This window comes from Micrasema longulum, unplaced genomic scaffold (genome assembly GCF_059751315.1).
Source record: "Micrasema longulum isolate JH-2025_06_02 unplaced genomic scaffold, ASM5975131v1 h1tg001059l, whole genome shotgun sequence".
In the NCBI taxonomy this organism is placed as follows: Eukaryota; Metazoa; Arthropoda; class Insecta; order Trichoptera; family Brachycentridae; genus Micrasema; species Micrasema longulum.
Window position 1 is genome coordinate 51,528 of NW_028278247.1, and position 22,889 is coordinate 74,416.

General features: G+C 30.1%; 2 protein-coding genes across 2 annotated transcripts; both read left to right on the top strand.

Moving 5' to 3' along the window:
- Positions 1 to 155: 155 nt before the first annotated feature.
- hdm (meiosis specific with OB domains hold'em) lies at positions 156 to 6,189 on the top strand. Its single transcript, XM_088233122.1, has 9 exons — positions 156 to 524; positions 604 to 671; positions 768 to 918; positions 2,779 to 2,862; positions 3,036 to 3,129; positions 3,675 to 3,895; positions 4,164 to 4,308; positions 5,064 to 5,256; positions 5,862 to 6,189. Exons 1-9 carry the CDS (start codon positions 278 to 280, stop codon positions 6,030 to 6,032), a joined length of 1,374 nt encoding a protein of 457 aa, XP_088089248.1. The 5' UTR covers positions 156 to 277; the 3' UTR covers positions 6,033 to 6,189.
- Positions 6,190 to 6,835: 646 nt separating this feature from the next.
- PolD2 (DNA polymerase delta subunit 2) lies at positions 6,836 to 17,950 on the top strand. The gene is made up of 8 exons (XM_088233124.1): positions 6,836 to 7,326; positions 7,528 to 7,649; positions 11,085 to 11,178; positions 11,697 to 11,845; positions 12,767 to 12,985; positions 15,027 to 15,098; positions 16,759 to 16,995; positions 17,755 to 17,950. The coding sequence occupies exons 1-8, from the start codon at positions 6,965 to 6,967 to the stop codon at positions 17,877 to 17,879; spliced, it is 1,380 nt and encodes a 459-aa protein (XP_088089250.1). The 5' UTR covers positions 6,836 to 6,964; the 3' UTR covers positions 17,880 to 17,950.
- Positions 17,951 to 22,889: the final 4,939 nt, after the last annotated feature.

A 22,889-nucleotide genomic window follows, 5' to 3' on the forward strand; every position in this document is an offset into this window, starting at 1 on the left:
ATAAATATAATTCAAATAATCCGGAGCCTACCTACTAAAATAACAAAAGTCGTATTTTCTGTTTGTCCCTATTTCAATACAGGTATGTACTTAAATATCGTTAATTTTATAAGTAAATTTCTATAATCATAAAAAGAATTTTAAATAAATAACTTAAGTAGGTAAAATCAATTTTGTTACAACCGAAGATATTATGTATACATATGGCAACATTTAATACTTGGTGGGAAGTTGAAAGTTGTGTGAGTTGTGTTTCATAATTTTTTCAAATTGAATAATGGCTGGCCTTCAGCGACTAACTTTGAATTCTCTGAATGTGGATGTAAATAATTCATTCATAATTGGAATAATAATAGCCAAGACAAGTCCTCGAATATTCAAATCAAAGAAGAAAGAAAATGATATAAGAGGTGTTTGGTCTTTTACTATAAGAGATTCTGAAATAGATTTTATTAATACTTCAGTGTGGGGTACAGCTCATTTTGTGACATCTTTTGATGAAATGTTTCATGTTGGAGATGTTGGTAAGTAGAAATAAACAAAATGAATGCAAATCCTTTAAAATGTGGTATTTTACATTTATAAGCTTTTATTTTTCACTAGTCGATGTATTAAGCCCAAAAATAAAAATCAGACAAATTGGAGAGCGAAATGAACAATTTCAACCCCAAGTGAGTTAATTGGGATCTTTATTCTAACTGATATTGTGTACTATATTTATACCAAAAGGAATGTTTTATTTTTATTATCTGTCTCCTATAACACAGGTCACATCTCCGTTTCAACTTGCTATGTATGAAGGACAGTCAGAGATGAACATCCATGAAGGAGATGATTTTTTCAAATTTCTTCCACTATTGCAGGTTCCAACTAAATCACCAGCAGCATACTTTACACTACTGGATGTTGAAACAAATGGTGATGTTATTGATTTTCCTTCTTTTTATTTTAAAAAACATTCCTTTTGTATGCATATTAATAATATTATATAAACCTATATGTTCTGTCTAAATGTGTATATGTATGCACGCATGTATGTATGTTTATGCACAGTTTTTATATATTTTTAATATTTTATTAATATTTTTGTTTATTCTTTATAATTACCTTCAAAGAAAACATGAAGATATTTTTTTTTTCATTTAAGAATTTTTGTTGTTTTTCATGTTTAAATTTTTTTATTAATTTATGAAAACTTCATTGGTCTTTTTTTATTTCAATACCGATGTTTATTTTTTAAAATTTGAATGACCAAAAGTTTTCAACATAAAAAAATAAATGAGTAACTAAGTAATTATGATTTTCAAGGAATCAAAACTTATAACTGCGTATTGAGTTTCATCGGGAGTTACAAACAATATAAACTTTACAAATGTTTGTGAAGAGAAATATTTTTTTATTGTAATGAAAGCATTTCAAAATACTTATTAAAACAAAATGTTCTATTTATTTTTTTTCAAAATCAAAAGTCAAAATCGTGTCTCATTAAAAAAAAGTCCAAAGATTAAATCCAAAAAACATTGGTAGTGAAAAGACGGGTATAACCTACATGAAAATAAAGTAAATATTTAGTAAGAGGAAATATCCCAGTCACTGAGGTATAATTAAATAGAAATGATGCTTCAGAGAACGATAGTTTGAAATAATGTTTTTAAAAAATGAGCATTGTTGCATCAACATTGCCGTGCAAAATGCGTAGTAGAGTAAAAAATACTAACCGTCTATGTCAGTTTACTGTGAATTCAAAGCTGTATGTTGCGTCTTTTTACGCTGCTTCACATTTACTGGCTACAAGTTAAGTTCCGGAACTTAGCTTGAATGGAACACAAGTCAGGTGCTTAGTGCTGAATCTAGTGGATACATACATATATATATATATATGGTCCCAGTAGTTAGTCAAAAAGATTTACATCAAACCTCAACTATGATTCAACCAGAAGTGAAATATTTCAAAAAATAAGGAAGTTATGATATGTGTCCATATGAGTGAATCCTATAAGGAAAAAGTGCCCATAAATGTGTTAAGTAAAATGTATTTGCTTCCTTGTGATTGCCCCAAATATTTCTATTTCGACGAGTTTTAAATAACTTACTATTAGAAAATGAGAATCAAGTTAGGATAGAATGGGAATTAAACTAGACACGGGACTAAGTACGACCTAATTCAAATGTAGGATTTTATTACTCAATATTATTATTGATTTAAAACCATATTATTTCATATTCCCAAAAACTCCTTGAGAATACAGTAGGACCTAGACAATCTGGACAGACAAAAGAAAGACCTTGGAGGATTATCAAGGTGTCCAGATTGTGGTTTGCTACGGTAATGAAACATCTTGATAATATTAAACAACTAACATCAACAAAAAACAACTAACTTTCGTTAAAATAGATTTAAGCATATCAGCTTTAATAATGATGTAGGAAGGCTGCTGGTTAGAAATGAAGCTAAAAAACAGAACGCAAGTCATTAGACAATAGACTGTTTAGCGAGGCACTCGAGGCGGGTGAAATGCATCTCGCCTCCCCTGCAAACGCTCTTGTCTGGATTAAAGCAATCATCAGAAAAGCGGGGGTCCAGATTAGCGAGGCCCTATTGTATTAAAATGTAATTTAAAACGTTAAGTTGAGTAAATAGAGATGATTTTTTCCTATTATACTTCATACTAGATACCCCACTTATTTTTAAGTGTTTGTTAGTAATAAAGTACTTCCAATGTTGAAATAAAAATATTTGATAACCCTGTAAAAAACTAGAAATCCTTCCCAAAATAGCTCAAGATATTCGTGAAGATAGCATTGATCTTCTTGTCGCAGTATGCTCAACTCTACCTCCTAGAACAGTTCAAACAAAAATGGGTATGTATAATTCTTTCTTTTTTTTTAAATCTGTAATTTGAAATGGTAATAGGTATAATATTATTATGTAAGTATTTTAAATAAACAAATTTCAACTTTATCTTGAAGGATTAATAATATTTGTTTTGAGTAAATTACATAAGTATGTCGGTATACCTTATGTTTCATTCAAGGTAATGAGGTTCAACATCGTGAAGTAACTGTTATGGACCATACGACTACAAAACCACTACGGCTGATGATTTGGGACATTGATACTATCAAAAGGTTTTTTTCTTTTGTAAATTAATGTTGGCTTTATAAATCCAGTACAGCATATTTAAATAAAAAAAAATATATATTAATTTATTGATGAAGATTTATATGCATACATATATATTAAAAAGAAAAGAAACAAGAAGAAAGAAATAAAACAGTTAACAATTCACATACTTATACTTTAAAAAAAATTACATTTGCAAATTGATAATTTGTCGCCCATCTAGACAATAATCCGTTTTTAGGCTAACATATTGTGAATTTTCTGGTTTACAATGGAACAGTTATAATAAAGGGATAGAAAAGTTTTTTTTGTTGTCTTGCGCAGTAATCCACTTGGTTATATTGACTTTAAACATTTTAAAGCTGTTTGTGGTTTTCAAAGAACTGTCCAACTTACTATACACTCTTGGTGCAATCTATTGCCCTTGGGCAAAGCTTGTTCTTTATGTAAATAGTACCCTTCACTTTTCATTATTTCATATTATAAGCTGTAAAATGCATCCCTAAAAAAAAAAAAAAAACAAACAATTAAGAACATTTACTTCTTTCAGGTCTTCGTCTTGGCAACCCCGTGAGACTATATTGTTTATTTCTGATGTGAAGTTGGAGCGAAGTGACTTCCATCGCTGTATGGTGGGAAAAATCACAAGCCGGACAGTTATCACCGAGGACCCAAACACAGCAGAAGCTGAAACTCTGAAAGAATTTGCCCAACATGCCCCCGTTCTTCCTATTACAATTTCCGAACAGTATTCTTGCAACGTTCCGGATCGTAAGCTTGATTAAATAAATAATATTTTCTCAACATTAAACTTATTTTCAACAGCTGTTGAATACTCTGCATTTGATTTACACAGAGCGTGGAAAAGGGAAAGATGATGATGATGGTTTTGTAAAATTTTGGAGAGTTATTGATTATTATTGATTTGATATACATAAAGATACATTAAAGCATCTGATGTTCCTACAAAAATACTAAACAGTGTAGGTATTTAACTAAGTGATAGAAATCTTTGTTATTATGTAACATTTTTTTCCAGCTAAAAGCATTCGGACAGTGATGACAGTACAACAGGTAATGGATAGAGCAAGTGGGGAAGATTATCAGCAATTTACTGCCTTACTTTACGCTATGATCACTAATCTTGATTTAGACGGAAGCAGCCAAATGGTTTTATATCAATGGTAATAATATTTAAAGTAATTATAATGTAACATTATTTAGTTTGTAGCTTTTCCCAGCCTCTAATAACATGTTATTTTGTATAATGTTGTGTCTAATTTGTTATCAATATTAAAAGCTTAAAAAACAGTAGACATATTATGGTTTTTTAAAATTAGCTTAACAGGAAAAAATAATATGGTTTGAAACCATATGAATATTTTGGTTTTTATTTTAAACTAATGTCAAAAACCTTTTTTATTTAAATTTTGGTTGCCATTTTTAACAAGTTATTAAAAAATGGGAATCGAGTTAGGGTAGAATAGGATTCGAACCCCAGATCTCCAATCCGTTAGTCCGCAGCACTAGCCATGGGATCATATCTTGAATCTAAATTATTGAATTTACAATCAATTAACAAATATTTTTATCAAATATTTGTAAAAGGAATTTTATGTTAGGTATATTAAATTTATAAAACAACTAAGTAGGTATAAGCCTACTTTCTATTTTATTAATTAAAATCTCACCAGCGAACCCTTTTAAGAAGGGGATAATTTAAAGCCCTTATTACCTATAGTTGATTGGTTTCTGATCATTTTATATACTGTGTAGGATTCTCCCTTCTGCCTCTGTTATTTGAACATGAATATTCTTTCAAATCACCCTTGTCTAATTTTTTGTGAATGTAAAAGCAATAGGACTTATTTTTTCCTTTCAACTTACCCAATTTTTTGTAAATTTATACCTACGTTTTTATAATATATTATGTTTTTAGTGAAAAATGTTCAACAGTAATAAGAAGAATTAATAAAGTGTGTGTTAATATTGAATGTCCAATGGCAGTTGGTAGCCAATTACCCAAAGTAGTGGCAACTTATGATATAAGGGTGAACTTAACTGATCATACAGGTACCCTCATAAACTGTCGTATGAATGGGAAAAATGCGGAAACCATTTTGGAATGTGATGTAAGTATGTTCGTTTCAACTAAGCTTCATGGTAAACAAAAAACTTCATAATGTCATGATTGAGAGGATGAAAATTAAAAACTTTTTTTTTAACCTTTACTGCATTGTTGAGTGATTTTGATAGAAGCTCATTATAATTCTCAATAAAAGAGATACGATGCATTGTATTCATATTTACTTATTTGTCAATACACTGTCAAGCTAAGGTAAAGAAAATTGTTTTTATTTTCATATGTCGGATTATCATTGCTATGAAAATTTAAAGTTTTGTAATTTTAAACTTACTCCACTCATGACGTCACTAGTTGTCGTCAGTGAATTATCCTGACTTGTGAGTTGGCTTCCTGAAAACTAGAAATCTATCACAACACATTGGTTGATTCGGAAAAACTTGTGACATAGTTTATTTTTATTATTTTTTTCATAAATTTTCAAGAAACTTCGCAGTACAATTAAATGCTCTAATTTTTTATATCAAATTTTCAACAGCACAAACATCCTTGTTGTGAATTTGCTTACTCATTAGTTATGCTATAATAATGCCAATAAATTATCACCTTTCTTACTTATCAATGTGGTAAATAGTTCATTTATTTATGTTTAAGGTAAACAAATTTACAAATATGGATTTAAATGAAAAAGGTCAACTAAAGTTAAAACTTCTGCTAGAGAGATGTGCTGTTAAAATTGTGGTGATGAAAGGACAAATGGTTTCTTTACTCACGTGCGTTCGAGGGGACCCTAATGAAGTTGTTAGTAAACTTCCGATTTATTGAAATTATATAAAAGAAACATATTTTATAATTATGAAAACGTTCCTCTTTTAATTATTTAGAACAATTGCCATCAAGTTTTTTGGTATTGATATGAAACAATAATTTAAGATAAAATATCAATTTGATGACAGATTCTGTATTAAAAATATGATTTTTATTTCTGTGTTTTATTTTTCAAAAAATAAATATTTGTGTTATTATAAACATTTCAATTTTGGGGTCCATTTTTAACAAGTTATAAACATCTAAATTTATTACAACAGAGGGGGAAAATATTTTTAACTAACTGGTATAAGAAATATAAAAATTTAAAAGTATTTTCAGACGTTGCCTATTAGGAAAAATAATTTAGCTTGAGGAATCTCAACCATATCTAAAAGGTAATAGTTCTTTAAAATCACAAAAGTCAAGAGATTGATGGAAGAGTTGAGAAAATGTGAATGAAATATAGGCAGACTGGTAAATGTAACACAGTGTGTAAAGCGACCCCTTAAACCTGACAATGACAGGTCGTAAGCCCTGTAAATGTCTAGAATTCCCTATTCCCCACTACAAAATGTTTCCCCTCTCTCTTTCAATAAATTTAGATCTTAATAACTCCCTATGGAGTGAAATCTAGCCTGTCTTAAAATATTTGGACATACTCAAACATTTTTGAGTTGTAATTAACTATTACAAAATAGCAATTAAGTTGTGGTAGAGTAGTGTTTAGCCATGGTACCGCAATCAGTACTTATTTTTAAAGTAAGTACTAAATAGATATGAAATTTTGCAACTTACCACACTTCTACTCTTATTTTGGCGCCACCGTTTGTCTTGTTCTTGTTGACGTTTTGACGTTTCTATTTGGTGAATCTGTTCGTTTTCGTAAATAATAACGAAAATAAAGGTTTATTAGTTCTATTTCGCAAATAAATATTCTTAAAATAAACATGATTATTGGAGGGGAAAGTAAGATGGAAAGTTTCGATGATTTTTCGACGACAAATGATCCAAATCGGGAGGTTTGCGATTATAATAATCTGTCCATTCGTTTTTCAAACATATCTAAAGATTTTTCCAAACAATATGCCAATATTTACGCGGCAAGACTAGGAACAATGCGTCAAAGTTTACTTAAAAAATCTAAATTAAAGTGGGGTGATAAATATCCAGTGAGAAAAATATTCGAGCTAAAGGAGGGAAAAGAAGAATCGTGTATTATCATCGGCACGCTTTTTAAGCACCAAGAACTGAAGCCCAGCATACTAAGGGAGCTTTCGGAAGAATTGCAAATTGTTCCAGAACCCCAAAGGCAAGTAATATCTGCCACAACATATTATTTATAACTTGATCACTGTATTTTTATGGCATTAACAATTAATTATTTTGCATGGCTCATCGATGATCAATCGTAAATATTGTGTAATCGTAAAATTTCAATATAGATAATTGAGGACAAATCATGTCCACTAAAAACAATAACTTGTAATCTCTATTTTTATTTATTTCTCAGGAAAAACTTTGTAGATGATACAGATAAACTAATTCTTGAAGATGAATTACAGAGAATACGATTAGTAGGAGATGCCATTGATGTACATAAAATGGTTACTGGTGTAGTTTGTGCAGTTTTAGGTAAGAATTTGTATACTTTTCTTAATAACCACACGTCCTTATTATTATTATACCTAGTAGATTTTAAACAAATCTGAATTGTCTTGGTCCATTGTCTTGTCCTCTAAATTTCTGTTCACGCTAAGACAATAGGTCATGCTCAGACAAGATATAGAATCATACTTCTTCACAGAATCTGTCCTCGTGTGAATCATACTTATGCGATGTCTTTTGTTTTTGTCACCATTATTATTGCCACAAAAATAATGACAAATTCCTGGAAATTACTACTTTAGTGAAATCTTTTGATTGAAAATTGTAAAAATGTTCACATATTTTCTCATTTTAATTTTTCAATTGTTTTTTAACATACTGTAAGCGCTTTAAATTAAAAATATTATTTTCATGATTTTGTTCCACAGAAATACTTGTCGCCCATACAATTGAATATTAAAAACCCATAAACAAAATACTACATAAATAAATGTTTTGATACCTGCGTTACCGATCCACAAAATTTTTCTATTTTCACCAGTCCGCAGGCTTAAAAAGTTGGGAAACACTGGTCTAGTGGTTAGGGCATTTGTCTCCAATGAATGATATCTCAGGTTTGATTCCCAGTAATGTTGCCATAAAATATTGAATTAAAAAAGTGTTTTTATACTGCAATTTTCACTGTTCCTCGACTGATACCGGAAGTATAAGACTGATCATCTTACTTCTATGCAACAGATGATTGAGATATGCTACATTTGGTGTTCCAATGCAATGCCCTATGCACCACTGGGTGTGATAAGGGGTATGATGATTATGATGATTGTGCTTTAGCCGGGTGATGAAACGGATAGTGGTTTGGTTGAATACCGAATATTCGGCAAGCCCCTAAGCCGGATAGCCAGATATCCGGGAGCTGAATATTTAATATTTTTAACTAAAAATATATTTTTGAAAAACATTTATATGCTAAAAAGTCAATTTCTCAAATAATGAGGGTGACTTCCTTTTTCTTAAACACGGTCAATATCAATAATGAATTTTTTTCATTGATTTTATGAAATTTTCACAGTTTAATTAGATATCTGCCAGATATTGAGCTACTATCCAGGATCCGGCCAGATAGCAAAATAAAGCCAGTTTCATCTCTACTTTAGCTTGATTTTGATACATTTTTCAAAACTTATTTCTTATCATTGATGTTTAAAAACCATCATTGCGCCGGCAATATCTTGACGGTCCCTATGTATACTATCGAATCTGCATTTTGCAAGGTTTACAGGAGAGCGAAAACAAAGCTTAATATTTTTTTAAGAAGCTATCAAATACTGTCGAATTGCCAAACATGTGTATTGAAATACGATAGATACATGTTTGGCAATTCTACAGTATCTGATAATTTCTTATAAAAAAAAATAATAAAGTTTGTTTTTGCTCTCCTGTAAACCTCGCAAAATGCAGATTTGAAAGTATTCATTTATTTATTTTACATACAACTTTATATTTTGTCTTTTCTATATAACACCTCACTGGGCATAACCCGTGTCGAGGCATTTATATGAAAGGACCGTCGATCTGTCAAGTAACATTCTAAAAACTTTTAAGGAGCTAGTTTAAAGCATGCATCTCATGACGGATTTTTTTTAAACATATTTTTTACTGATTAAAGGAAAAATTATTTTGATGACTTATTTAAGCATATTTTGTTAAAATAAAATTGTGTAATCTTAATGAGAAATTTAAAAATACTTTTGGAAATGAGAAATCACTAGATTGATATTACCGGCGCCATGACGAAATGTAAAAATGAAAACAAAAACGAAAAATAAAAAAATTAAATAATATTAGTACTTAGCTATTGTTACTTATGATTTTTTGTTATTATCTTATGAATATTTAAATTTTGAATATATAAAAAAAATATGTGTATTTATTTTCAATTCTATTTATTATTATCAAAATAACTTATTGATTTCCTTTTCCCCTACAATGCTTCTTGCCAACATATGAATAAAATAATCCACCACTATTCAGGAACTACTCGTAAGTCTTATTATCTGTATTATAAAATCATGTATTACGCACTTTGTCTATTCACCATGCACCACATTTCTTGTATAACCTATGGTATGTTTATTGAAATAGTTTTAAAGGTATTCTGTGCCGCTGAAATTGGTATTGATCGATAAGACAACAGAAATTATGATGCTTGAAGATAGTGGAATAATTTTCACCCAAAAAATCTACTTCATATTGTTATTAGAGATGAAAATAATCGAATGAATCATTAATTTCAAGTAAATATTCATGGTCACTAGAAAGTTGGCATCCCATGGGGACAGATTGTTTTAAATCTGTCTCTGCGCTAAGTTACTAATTCATTCAAATAAATTCTTGTATTTGGACTTTCGTTTAAATGAATTTAGTAATCGAATGTATTCAAATGAATTAAGAATCGGGTGTATTTAAATGAATTAAATAAGTAATAGCAATCAAATGCATTTGATTATTTTTAATTGAAAAAATTATCTCTAATTATTATCCTCCTTGTGGTATAGTATTGAGCATACTTGTCTAGCATTCATGAGGTCTTCGAAATCCAAATCCTAACAATTTGACATGAAATATTTTAGTTCAGAGGGGTGTTTTCACTCCACATAGTCTGCGAAAACTTTTAATGTAAGGAACAAAGTGTATAAAAATCATATTTCTTGGTTTTAATAATATTATCCATTTTCATTATTTTTAATATATTTACAAAAATAAGAAACTAGCCGATGACATGTCATAAGCACTGTAAATGCCTAGACTTCCATTTACCCTTCTTAAAAATATTTTCCCTCTCTGTTGCAATAAATTTCAAAAACAAGAAATACAAATGATTTTAAATGGACACAAAAATGAAACTGGCCAAATGAGTATATAAATAAATGAATATGGATATTAGTAATAAAAGGAGAGGAAAAAAGTAGAGTTTAAGGAAGAGATAGGTTATGTATTTGCATTTGTGATTTAAAAAATGCTGCTGTAAAAATATCTTTAATAGTGGATGGGAGATGATTCCATAGTGGAGTCTCATGGACAGTATAAATATATGATAATAATACACTTTGTCCCTTACTGCATTTAAAATGTCCGCCCACTATATACCAGCATCCAAAATTATAGATCCTATTTTGTTAATTTTAATGATGTAGGTAACACCTTTACTTTTAATTAATTAATTTTTATCTTATCTTTTATTACTTCATTCACTTTTACTAATTTATTTTGAAATATTTTGTTATACCCATCGCACTTATGTTTATGTATAAAGTAAATAATATCATGGTTGATAATTAATGTCATGTGTCTAATATTTTGTATCTTGTATAATGTTTGGTTTTGCATTTATTTATATAGTATATCATATTGACATCTGTATTCTACACATACAATCTAAATAATAATTTGATTATACAGGTTATGAGGAAGGAGATGGAATATTTAAAATAAAGGAAGTCTGTTGGGCAAGTTGTGCTCCTCAAAAATCAATTACTTCGTTTTTGGAAGATCGGTAAGCAATATAAAGATTATGTATTAAAAAAAATATCTGGATATATGAGAATAATGTTATAGTATTTCAAAGATTAATTTTTAAATTAATATTGTCAATTGAAATTTTCGCTTTTGTATTTTAAGTAGACTTCTGTGATAAAAAATAACCACCTCAAAATGCCTTCCAGATTCCCTTCTCTAAAATGTTTTCCCTCTCTGTTGCAATTAATTTTAACCTAAAAATGTTTTTAAATTGAAATAAATCGCGATTAAAGCAAAAAATGCTCACTTCAACATGATTGTCACTTCCAGTGCGTATATATATGTATTATGTACCGTACGGGTACAGATGCCCTTAATACCTATTGATGTCCTTACCTTAAAACCCAAAAATACATGGTTGAAAGTGTATCTTTGTAATTACTCGGGAGAATTAATCTTCAACTATACCGCCATGGTGATGGTATGGCTTCCATATCTTCTAATTGTAATCACCCCCTGATTCGTAATACTAATGTAGTTTAATATTATTTGTAGGTTCATTGTAATAGCTTCAGGATTGAACCTCTCCTCCATAAAAGACAACTGCCTTCCCATTCAGCTATTTGTAGACTGGCTCACAGGGATGGTTGGAGGCTGTCAGCAGCGCCATGGAGTGTCCAAGGTTGTCAGACTTATCATTGCTGGTGAGATATTTCTGAAGCTCTCAACTTTATGTTTCTAATGACGAATTTTGTTACTGAGAGTTATTACAGTTTATATTAACATCGATACATTCTGCGGTAAATACAGATGCATTCTTGTGAAATTTGTACAATCTTTGAAAGTTGCTGTCTTCACAATATATAGCCGCACCCGTATGGGTTGGCGAATCTGACCGAGATCCATCAGTGTAGATAATTTTCCAACCTATCTATCTTGACGACCGAATACGGTTGAATGTACACCGGGGCTGTAGGTGGCTTTCGACTCCGAATGTGAGTTCAATACTTGGGGCATAAATAGAAGCTTTAAATGGAAAATGGCTCCATGTGTGATGAAAAAGCTTTAATTGCACTGTAACTGTGAATAACCGAACAGATATATCGTTGCATTCATGTAAAATAATTTATATGTTATATTTTTCTCAACTTTAAACTGATAAATAAATAACATTGACTGCTGGTGTTGTAACTTTGATAACACAGAAATATGAACTAATTTCTAATCGTGATTTGCTGTCTCTTTATTTAAACTTGTTGAGGGCAACACAATATGTACTATATTTGCTAAATATCATCACTTAGCCAACAATACCGTGTAAATAATAAGTTTTTTCACTGTCCTGTAAACAGGACAGTGAAAAAACTTATTATTTTATTGAATTGAAGAGGAATTAGAATTCATGTTTTTAATAGGCTACAGTTTATGAATAAAAATTCCATTTTAATACATTTAAGGGGCTAATTTAGTTAGCTTTCAATAAAATAATCCATTTTTTTATCGCCCTATAATAACTTTTTTAAAACTTACGCAGTGTTGTTAGCATAAGGACGATATGAGATTCAGTTACTATACATATAATGTGATTGATTATACTAAAATTGTAACATTTGTTTTTGTTTCAGGAAACTCCATCAGTGGGCTTCCATCCGATTCTACCAATCAAAACACTATAATAAATACAGTTAGCAGTGGGTTTAGTGGTCCAGGGTTTGATTCCTTGCAATCTCTGCAGAAGTTGGACAATATACTTAGTGAGCTCTGCAACAGTATTAGTGTGGACTTAATGCCTGGAGAATTCGATCCTACTAATATAATGCTTCCCCAGAATCCAATTCATTATTGTAAGTATATAATAATTAATAATTATAATTTTTATTAAGGAAAATAAAATAAAATGACAGGTTCTAAGTTTAAAATTTTTCGAGAAGGCTGGATTTTATCCCCCATGGAGTTATCAATATTGCCATTTATAGCAATGTAGAGGGGAAAACAATTGAGTAGGGAATATGGGGGCGTTTTCAGGGCTTATGACCTGTCATCGGCTGGTTTAAGTGATCAGATTGTGCAACATTACCCTATATTTGAACATTAATTAAGGGAGGGTCCGATGTCTTGCAGGGTACCTGCTGGCACAGCGCAGGTTTAAACTGTGTAACTCGGTTATAAGCTTAGACTATACCCTGTCTGCGTAATCTATAAGTGCGAAAGCACTACAATTAATGATATGAATCATAACACGTTTAATGATATTAATATTGTTGACCTAATTTGTGAAACTCGTAAGTCCCAATCTTACTTTTGTTCGGGGGAGAGTAAAAACAGTTTTACTCAATTAGCAAATAGAAGTAATGTTTTTTTTCTTCAATATTTAAAAAAAAAATAATCCAACATTGTACCAATGTACAAGTTTTACACATATAGTTTATTTTGTCATGATAGTAGAACAACGGCACATGTGGTTTTCTTCAACTTTACATGTGAGCGGTTTAAATATTTTTTAGACACTTTATGTCAACTGGATAAGTACAAAAGTATGTCCTTTGATACTTGGGTGAGTTATAGCCATTTTGCTTTTTAAACCTAGAATTTAAAGCCTTCTTAAAACCATTTCAAAATCAATTGTAAAATAATTTGTCGCATACAATTTAGACCAGTGATTCCCAAAGTGGTCTATATCGACCCCTAGGGGTCTATGACAACATGCAAGGGGTCTATGTCAATGAAAAAAAATTTGGGGGTCCATGAAATGAAAATGGGGGTCCACGATAGTGGATCTCAACATACACTGATAGTACCTATTTACTTACATTATACTATCTTATAATATAAAGACATGTACATTATTTATAAAAGTACCTATGAAGTAAAAAAATTATTATATATGTTTATAAAGTTGTGTTAGTTGAGGATGTAGGCATTCGCTTTGTGATGTTCTAGAATTTTATGTGACATTATGCATGTGACAAAATTGACGCAAAATGTTGATAATTTATTATTAAATCATCAGGTTCATCCTTCCCACTAAAAACATTTACTTATTGCTTAGTTTATTTTATGTTACGTTTATTTAACAGATACAAAATTTTATTTTGAGTAGTAAAACTGATAATACTTTAAATTCAATTAATAAATGTATAAAATTTAACATTTGTTTTAACTTTAAGTTTTTAACACTAAACTTCATTACAGTTAGAAATTTATGAAAAATCAATATCAGGTAAGTAGGGGGTCTACCAAAAACTGAAAAACATGGCAAGGGGTCTACGACACAAAAAAGTTTGGGAACCTCTGACTTAGACGATTTAAAGTCCTAACAGAAAACACCAAAATATTTTTTTTTACCATTTGTGGACATACGAGTTTTACATGTTAGAGCCATGATATTTCTTTAACCCCTCCACCTGTTGACTTTTGTGAAAGAAGTGAAAGAGTTGAATCCTTTTTTTCAAGTGGATGAGTTTCATCTGGCTGAATTATTTCACCTACTAGGCAATGCTTGAAAATAATTTTCGAATTTTTTTTTTTCAGAAGTTAGTTCAATCAAAAATATTTTGAGTACTTCCAAATGTTTGTAGACATGATTGGATTCCAACCTAGGTTGCCTAGACTTTCATATTCTCTTCTCAAAAATGATTTCCTTCTCTTTTGAAATAATTACAATTTAATTAAAACGACTTTATTATATCCCTCGTATAAGTCAATAGTCTGTTTTTATTATTGAAATATACATTCCCACCGCATTTTTATGTCTAGGTCTAAAATTTTTGTTTTAATTTATTACACTTTTAGGTTTTAGTGTAGCGAAACAAAACTCCTCAGTCATTTGGTTTTATTTATGATTATTTTTTATTAATCTGTGTTGTGTAATTTTATTACTTTCAGGTATGTTTCCAAAAGCGGTTGAACTAAAATCTTTTAATGGCGTTCCTAATCCATATGAGTGTAATATTGGAGGTAAGATACTAAATTTGTTGATTGAACTGTCATTTAATATCAAAATATCTGTAATAAACAATGAATGATGACATCAAGCTATTGTCTATAAACAAACTTATCAGTCGTCGTCAAAGGGTTAAAAAATTGGTGGTAATTTTTTTAGCGTATTTCTTTAGGTGTATTAAGAATTTTTAATTAAAAAAGTTTTCTTTATTGTTTTCTTCAAATATATCGAACTTCTAAGCTGGGTTCGCTTTCTATTGTTTTACAGTTCCTATTATAATACAATATCCTTTGATTCGCCCACCTCGTGGTCTAGTGTTTAGCATGCTTGCTAAAAATATACACCCACAAGCATTGAAGCTGAAAGACCTTTATCTGCTGCCGGCTATTTAGCCTCTAATAAACGTACCAGTTTGGCAGATGACACAACAGACATGCTAATTTTCATCCAAAAACACTTTCATTAAATGATAGTTAATATTAATTAGCTTTGTCTTTGATTAGGAGAATTTTATTTAGCTTTCTTTTCTATAAATAAAAATTCTTCAATTGGTTAGTAAATAAAATATTATTTTAGTTGTCAACTGTCATAAATCTTTTAACACCATATAACAGCTTCAAAGGTTCCTATACTTTTAATGATTAATGGAATAAAGCGTGAGCAAACCGAGATCACAAATCAGCTGCGGAATTGGAAGCCCTAGTCTTAGGTTAGATTACTGACAAGGGTGACATGTAATATTATTTCTTTAAAAGGGTATTTTTACTCTGCAATATTTCATAGTCCCTGGACTGGCACCTGAAAAGTAAGACTGATCATCTTGCCTTAATATAACTAAAAGTAATCGAGATATGCTGCAATTAGTATAGTAAGAAGTATTTGTAGTTTTAAATAATATAAGTACTTTACTACTACTATGCCCCATTTACTACAAGTATATTTCTGTATTTTGTTTTTATTCTTTATTTATTTATTTACATACAGTATTTCTGCCATTTACATAAAATATTATTAAAAGTGTCTATAAAAAAAAATAATAGGAGATATTAATACACATATAAACACAAACCTACATATTTTATACTTAGTGATTTCAGACATATTGATCACCAATAAAATAACTATGTACATGAATGCACTGTAAATATGTAGAACTATTGGTTTTCTAATAAAAAATAAAAAATCTATTATCAAATGCATTCATAGTAATTTGGTTTAAGATAATGATATGATTACTGTATTTTGCGAATGAAAAAATGCACCCCAAAATTTATCTATCAATTTTAAAAAAATAAAAATATTTTGAACGATAAGACACATCGGTCCATAAGACTCACCTTAATTTTTGGTTAAATTTTCAGAGTAAAAAAGTGCATCTTATGGTCCGAAAATTTGGTAAATATGAAATATTTTTCATTGAAGACTTGTATTGATATTAATTAATTTATGTTATATTATTGCTAGTTATATTTTTGTATCTATTTTGAGTAATTTTTTTTTTTCACACACATTTTAATTCTTAAATTATACAATTAATATCACCTTTTATTTTGTTGGTCGTCATTTGGAAATAAACCCTTCGATGTACAAATATGTTTTTATAAGAAGTTGGATAAAAAATATAATTGGACTTTGGTTAAAACGTTTGAATTCAATACTTTTTTACTACTATAGGGCGCATAATTTGTGGCAGTTCTGGTCAACCGACAGCTGACATCCTCCGCTACAGTAATCTGTGTACCCCCATGGAGGCCCTTGAGGCCACTTTGACCTGGGGACACCTGGCCCCCACAGCCCCCGATACACTTCCCTGCACCCCTTCCGACGGAGCGGATCCCTTCATCATGGAAAACTGCCCTGATGTGTTCTTCACGGGCAACACTGACACCTTCGCTACTCAATTATACAAGGGTAAACTGTTTAATTTCAGACCACTTAAATATTTTTTTTATTTTCTTTCAAATGTTGCCGAGACAGATTGTAGTCCCGTGGTAGTGTCGCGGACTCTTAACTAGATCATGAGTTCTGAGATTTAAACCCTCCTCTGCTACAAATTGTTTCCTGTTTTCTAACATGGTTATTTATAATTGGAAGAAAATGACACCAAAATGAAAATGATTTGTAAGAAAGAAAATATTTATTTTTAAAAACAAAAAAAATCTTATTTTCTTTTGTAATTGATTTTTCATGATTATCGTAAATCTTTAAATGCATAAAATCTGAGCCTTGGGTCTTAAAGGGTCATTGTCGGATTTCTGTAGAGGGTTGATGTCAATTAAAAAATGTATTTAAAAATATATGTATGGTAGTGTTTTTTTTATTGAAAATTGTTTCAATCACCTCAAATATAATGTTGTAATTTACGACATTGGCCCTTTTAGACCCAAGCCACAGAAATATGCCTCAATACTTCAAATTATCGATTTGAATCAAAATCTTGACAGTAAAAGGTAAAACCAAGTTGAGCAATCATTCAAATATAAAATTCTCAACTTTTTTACTTTAATAAACATTAATAATATTGTATATAGGCATTCTTTAAGACCAGAACAAATTAATGTTGTTTTTTTTTAAATTTATTTTGCCCCGTAATTTATTTTTGCAATACTTTGAAGGACTACATAGTTTTTATTATTAGAAAATTGATATGTTTTATATGTATTTTTCCAGGGTCAGAAGAACAAACAGTCCGATTGGTTTGTGTGCCATCTTTTGCAGTTACCAATACTGTTGCCGTAGTGAATCTGAAGAATTTAGAGTGTTATCCAATGTCATTCTTTATAAATGACCACTAAAAATGTAAAAATATATGTATTTGTAATTCATAAAAATATTTTTGTGTAAACTACAGATTTCTCATCAATGGTATTTGTCTTTATTTTTCAAATTAACATTATTTTGTGAAATTAAAATTTATAGTAAACCTTAAAAATTGCTGTAAGTGGTAGGTTCCGGCTCTTATCAATATATTTATTCTTTCATAGGCCCGTCCAGCGCTTGTGTTTCACACAAATAATGCAAAAGGTCAATTTTTTGTATGATTGGTTCCAGTACTATTTTTTATTTGGTGATCCAGGCCTCTTGCTTACCCAGTGATTTGTCCCCCTTTACCTCAAATTTAGAGAAAGGATAGTGAAATAAAGGTTTAAGTCAAAAGACTTAAAACGTGAATTGAAAAGTTCAAAATATGTATTGAACTTTTTTTACTTAATGGTCATTAATGTGTATGCAGCGGAGAAAGATAATAATAATGATCTCTCTATATTTTGAGTACAATAATATTTACCTCTAAATATATATTTTTCAAATGAGCTACCATAAAGTTTTTCAATTCCTTCAAATTTATTATTATATTTTCGATTTCAATTAATAATATTCTCAAAAGAATTAATAAAATTCAATAAATATAATCTCAAGGAATATTTATTATTTGCTAACAAAATTTAAATGCTACAATTATAGATTCCCTTAAAGTTATATCCTAAGTAAGATATCTCTTTTATTATTATTATTATAGATAACTTATATGGTTCCCAAGATTCATGAATATTGATTTTAATTTGTATTATGGATTACTAATATGAGACAGAATAAGAAATGAAGAAATAAGGCGCCAAACGAGTCGTGGATATCATGAATCATGCAGCGAAATTGAAATGGCAGTGGGCAGGGCACTCGGCGAGACAAAATGATGGCAGGTGGATACCCAGAATAATAAAGTGGAGATCATGGGCAAACAAAAGAAGTGTTGGAAGGCCACAGAAAAGATGGGTCGATGACATTGCTTCTATTGCCGGTAAAACGTGGATGATTAAAGCGGGTGATAGAAAGGAATGGAGACGTTTGGAAGATCCAGCAGTGGAGAAAATAAGGCTGCAGAAGAAGAAGAAAAAGAAGAATATAGTGCATCGAGATTCGAATTAACCAAGGCCCTAAAAGCGGATCAACTGAGACCCGTAAGGCCGATTTTTGAAATTTTATTTATATATATTTTTTTAATACAATCAACAGGCTTAAGTAAGCCTTAATATATTGGCATTAATGAGTAATACTTAATCCAAATATTCGTTAAATCTACTTAACAAAGTGTATAATTAACAAAAGGTATGTATATAGCATAATCTAGGCGGAAATGGCAAGTGTGACATTGCGAGTCAGGAGAGACAACACCGCTTGCTTCTTAAATGCCTGCCCTCACTGTAGGAACACATCGACAGTACCGTTTAGTAAGATTTCGTTCACTGTTCCGAGGATCCTTGGTAGAAAAGAATCTGATGTTAGTTTTATAATTTCCCACAGCAAAGACGGGATTACGGCGAGGTACATTAAGGTTTATCTCAGCAAGGATATCATGGGCATCTATACATCATATATTAATTTGTGCAAGAATATCAAACCAGTCAAAATCCTTCTGAATTCTAAACTAAAGATATGAAAGTACTCTAGACGATCATAATAGTTGATTATGAAAGTATTTGATCCGATTCTAAATATTAACGATTTTAAAAATTTACATTGCACTGATTCAATCTGCGTTATATGAATATTATAATTAGGAGACCATATTATAGAATTAAATTCAAGCAAACTACGAACAAATGATTAATACAATGTAATTGCAATTTTCGGGCTTTTGAATGGCTTAGATATTTGCAAAATAAATCCACAGATTTTGGAGGATTTCTTTGAAATGTGGTCAATGTGATGGTTGAAAATTTAAAATATTTCTGAAGGGCCGAATTTACTAGCATATATAGAATGTGTCGGCACGTATATTATTGAGAAAGACATTACTTAGATTTTTGGAATGAAAAATATTTATAAGGAGTTTAAGTAAGGATGTTTTATTTATGTCAACTTAAGTTCATACATTGAAAATAACAAAAGAACACATAATATTACATATTTATTATATATTTCATAGCTTACAGTGAATACATTATGTTATTTATAATCGTAATAAATAAATACATGTATATATTATTTTTTTAATATTACTTTTCAAATACATAATACCTCTGTACTTTTAAATGTGCAATCAGAAATTTTGACTGCCAATGAGAACAGAGTAGAATAAGGACAGTAAACTATTGTCTATGCACGAGTTACCAAATGCACCTATTTAAGAGCACGCAATACGCCACTCTGCCCTCCTCTTCCTCCACCAGCATTCCGATTGACAAATTTTAGCATCTTGATTTTGTATTTTATTGTAAACTATCTGCATTCTTCGTGTGTGATATAAATTATAGTTATAAGTAACCTTAATTCTTTTATTTTCCTCGAGGTTAAAATATAAATTAAACTGTTTAATTCTTTAGGTTTATAATATTTCGTGTTATTGTTTGGACAAAGTGTCTGAGGACGTACAAACATATTTTTTGTAGGGCGGGACATTTTGCTTTCTTGTAATTGACATTTGTAGTGCCTTTTGTAAGATGGACTCGGCACTACCTTCAATTACAATTTATTTCACATACAAAGAATGCAGACGGTTCACAATTAAAAAAAAAAGAGAGACTAACTAGCAATTGGATGCTGGCAGAGGCAGAGAATGGCAAGTGACATGTTGCACGCCTTTATATTGGTGCATTTACCTCGCAATAATTCACTGTTTCCCACTCTAATAAATAAAGATAAAAATAATATTTATTTATGTATGAATACATATTTCAATAAATAAATGCTTATAACCTGAATTTGTTTTAATTTTTAAAAGTACAGCAACATACACAATTATCATTTTAAAAATTTCTAATCAATTTAAGTAATAAATATGATAATGTGTACTTCAGTAAATATTATTTCATATATTTCAAATTATCATTTGATGGTACTTATATTTTGCCAGAAACTGGCGTAAATTCAGACAGGAGTTAACAGAAGTGTTCTCTGTATAAGAAAATTTAGTTCAAATAAAACTAAAAAATACACAGAAAAATGTAAATAAAAAACATCCTTTGTCCAGCAGCTATTAAAAAAGTATCCCATAAATTAGAAAATCTGTGAATTTTTAGACTGTGGACTAACAGAGGTTGGTGATTGGATATGTTAATATAGTGGTGTGGCAACTTTTGACATAATTTGATTTGTTTTTGGAGTTAATAACGGTTTCTACAATTTGTATAAATTTTATTTTTTTTGAGAAATTTTATCATACAGTTAATTTTTATCATGTTCATGAAAACATTTTTATATCCAAATTTCACATAGGTAGCATTAAACTTCCTCACTGTGTTTTTGTAATAAGTATAAATAAAAAAAATAGTAAATTTCATTGTTCAAATGGTTCTGATCACCGAGAATCATTATGTACACATTATCATTATATTCGTAGATACATACACGGGTCTTCTGATATTCAAGTCTTCATTTTGTTAGTGTAACTTTACATAAAATATGTTTTTCTTTGGACCGTTGTTTTGTAAATATCCTATATGATAAATAAATAAATATTTTTTTCTAATTTCTGATTTGTATCAATTCAAGTACTTATATTAACAATATCTACATTTATTTTGTCTTATTTTAAGACTAGAGTAATTTGAGTTATTTTAAGTAAGTTGGCATTACATATTGAATTACCACGTATGCAAGTAAGTACATATATTGTAGGTGTCTATTTTATATTAATTAAGAACTGTACTTATAATTATTATACTTTCTACAATATTTTCTCTGACTATTCTTTAAATAATCAAGTAACACAAAAAGCCCAATTGTTTAATAAAAGAACATGTATGTATGCATAAATCAATTATAAAAACATTAAAAATACATTATTACATATTGACGGCAAAAAATCTGTGACTATAGCTGAAATTGAGTTATATGATTTCAGTTTACCCAGAATTTTGAGCTGCATGTATGTGATGTCACACGTGAATACTGGACATAATTTTGCTGTTTACATCAAAAACCATCTGGTATGATGTTAATAAAATCAGCAGATTTACGTCACACAAAATTCAGATTTACATTAAAATTTGTTTAACCTATAGAGCCCTAATAGTTTAACAGAGTACCTATCTTCATCATCATCAGCCGTCTCTGGTCCAATGGTGATCATAGGCGTCCCACTTAAATTTCTACATCTCCCTATCTTGAGCCAATCGTATCCACCCACTTCCTGCAACCTTGTCTGAGGCCTGCCGACACTTCTACCTGTTCTGGGTCGCCATTCCAGGATTTTTAGTCCCATCTAGAGCCTGTGGTCCCGACTTTATGACCAACCCTGCTCCATTTCTGGTTTGCAACCCTGTGGACCACATCGGTGACCTTTGATCTCGCTCTTACTCATGTGTTGGTTCTTCTGTCTCTCAACAAAATACCCAGCATTCTCTTTTCCATAGCTCTTTGTGTTACCAATAATTTGTGTAGATTTTTTTTCATAAACACAAAGTTTCACAGCCAAATGTTTGCATAGGGAGAACACAAACATGGGTACTTCGGAGATTTCAGGATATATGATAGCTCACCAAAAGCAGCCCATACCACCTTTCTTACTTTCATGGTTTTAGAATTGATTCAAAATAATGTTTTGCTCATTTTTTAATTTTTTAATCGGCTTATCCACAAAATTTACTTTATGGCGCACCACTTTTGCCATCGATATATGTAATAATTTTAAAGTCAAATATATTTTTTGAGTGAGAAAGCTTAGAGTTTTAATGATTCTATCTTTTTGTTATGTGCTGTCTCCGCTTTTCATGAAGCTTTTCATATACATAACAAATTATTTAGAATGTAGCTTCTCTTCGATGTTTTTTTTACTCTAGTTTTATTAAATATTTCTTTATAAAAAA

Coding starts and splice junctions, on each gene's coding strand:
- hdm (XM_088233122.1), top strand. CDS start 278: ATGGCTGGCCTTCAGCGACTAACTTTGAATTCTCTGAATGTGGATGTA. Junction 2,863..3,035: donor AACAGTTCAAACAAAAATGG/GTATGTATAATT, acceptor GTTTCATTCAAG/GTAATGAGGTTCAACATCGT. Junction 4,309..5,063: donor CAAATGGTTTTATATCAATG/GTAATAATATTT, acceptor TTATGTTTTTAG/TGAAAAATGTTCAACAGTAA.
- PolD2 (XM_088233124.1), top strand. CDS start 6,965: ATGATTATTGGAGGGGAAAGTAAGATGGAAAGTTTCGATGATTTTTCG. Junction 7,327..7,527: donor ATTGTTCCAGAACCCCAAAG/GCAAGTAATATC, acceptor TTTATTTCTCAG/GAAAAACTTTGTAGATGATA. Junction 11,179..11,696: donor ACTTCGTTTTTGGAAGATCG/GTAAGCAATATA, acceptor TATTATTTGTAG/GTTCATTGTAATAGCTTCAG.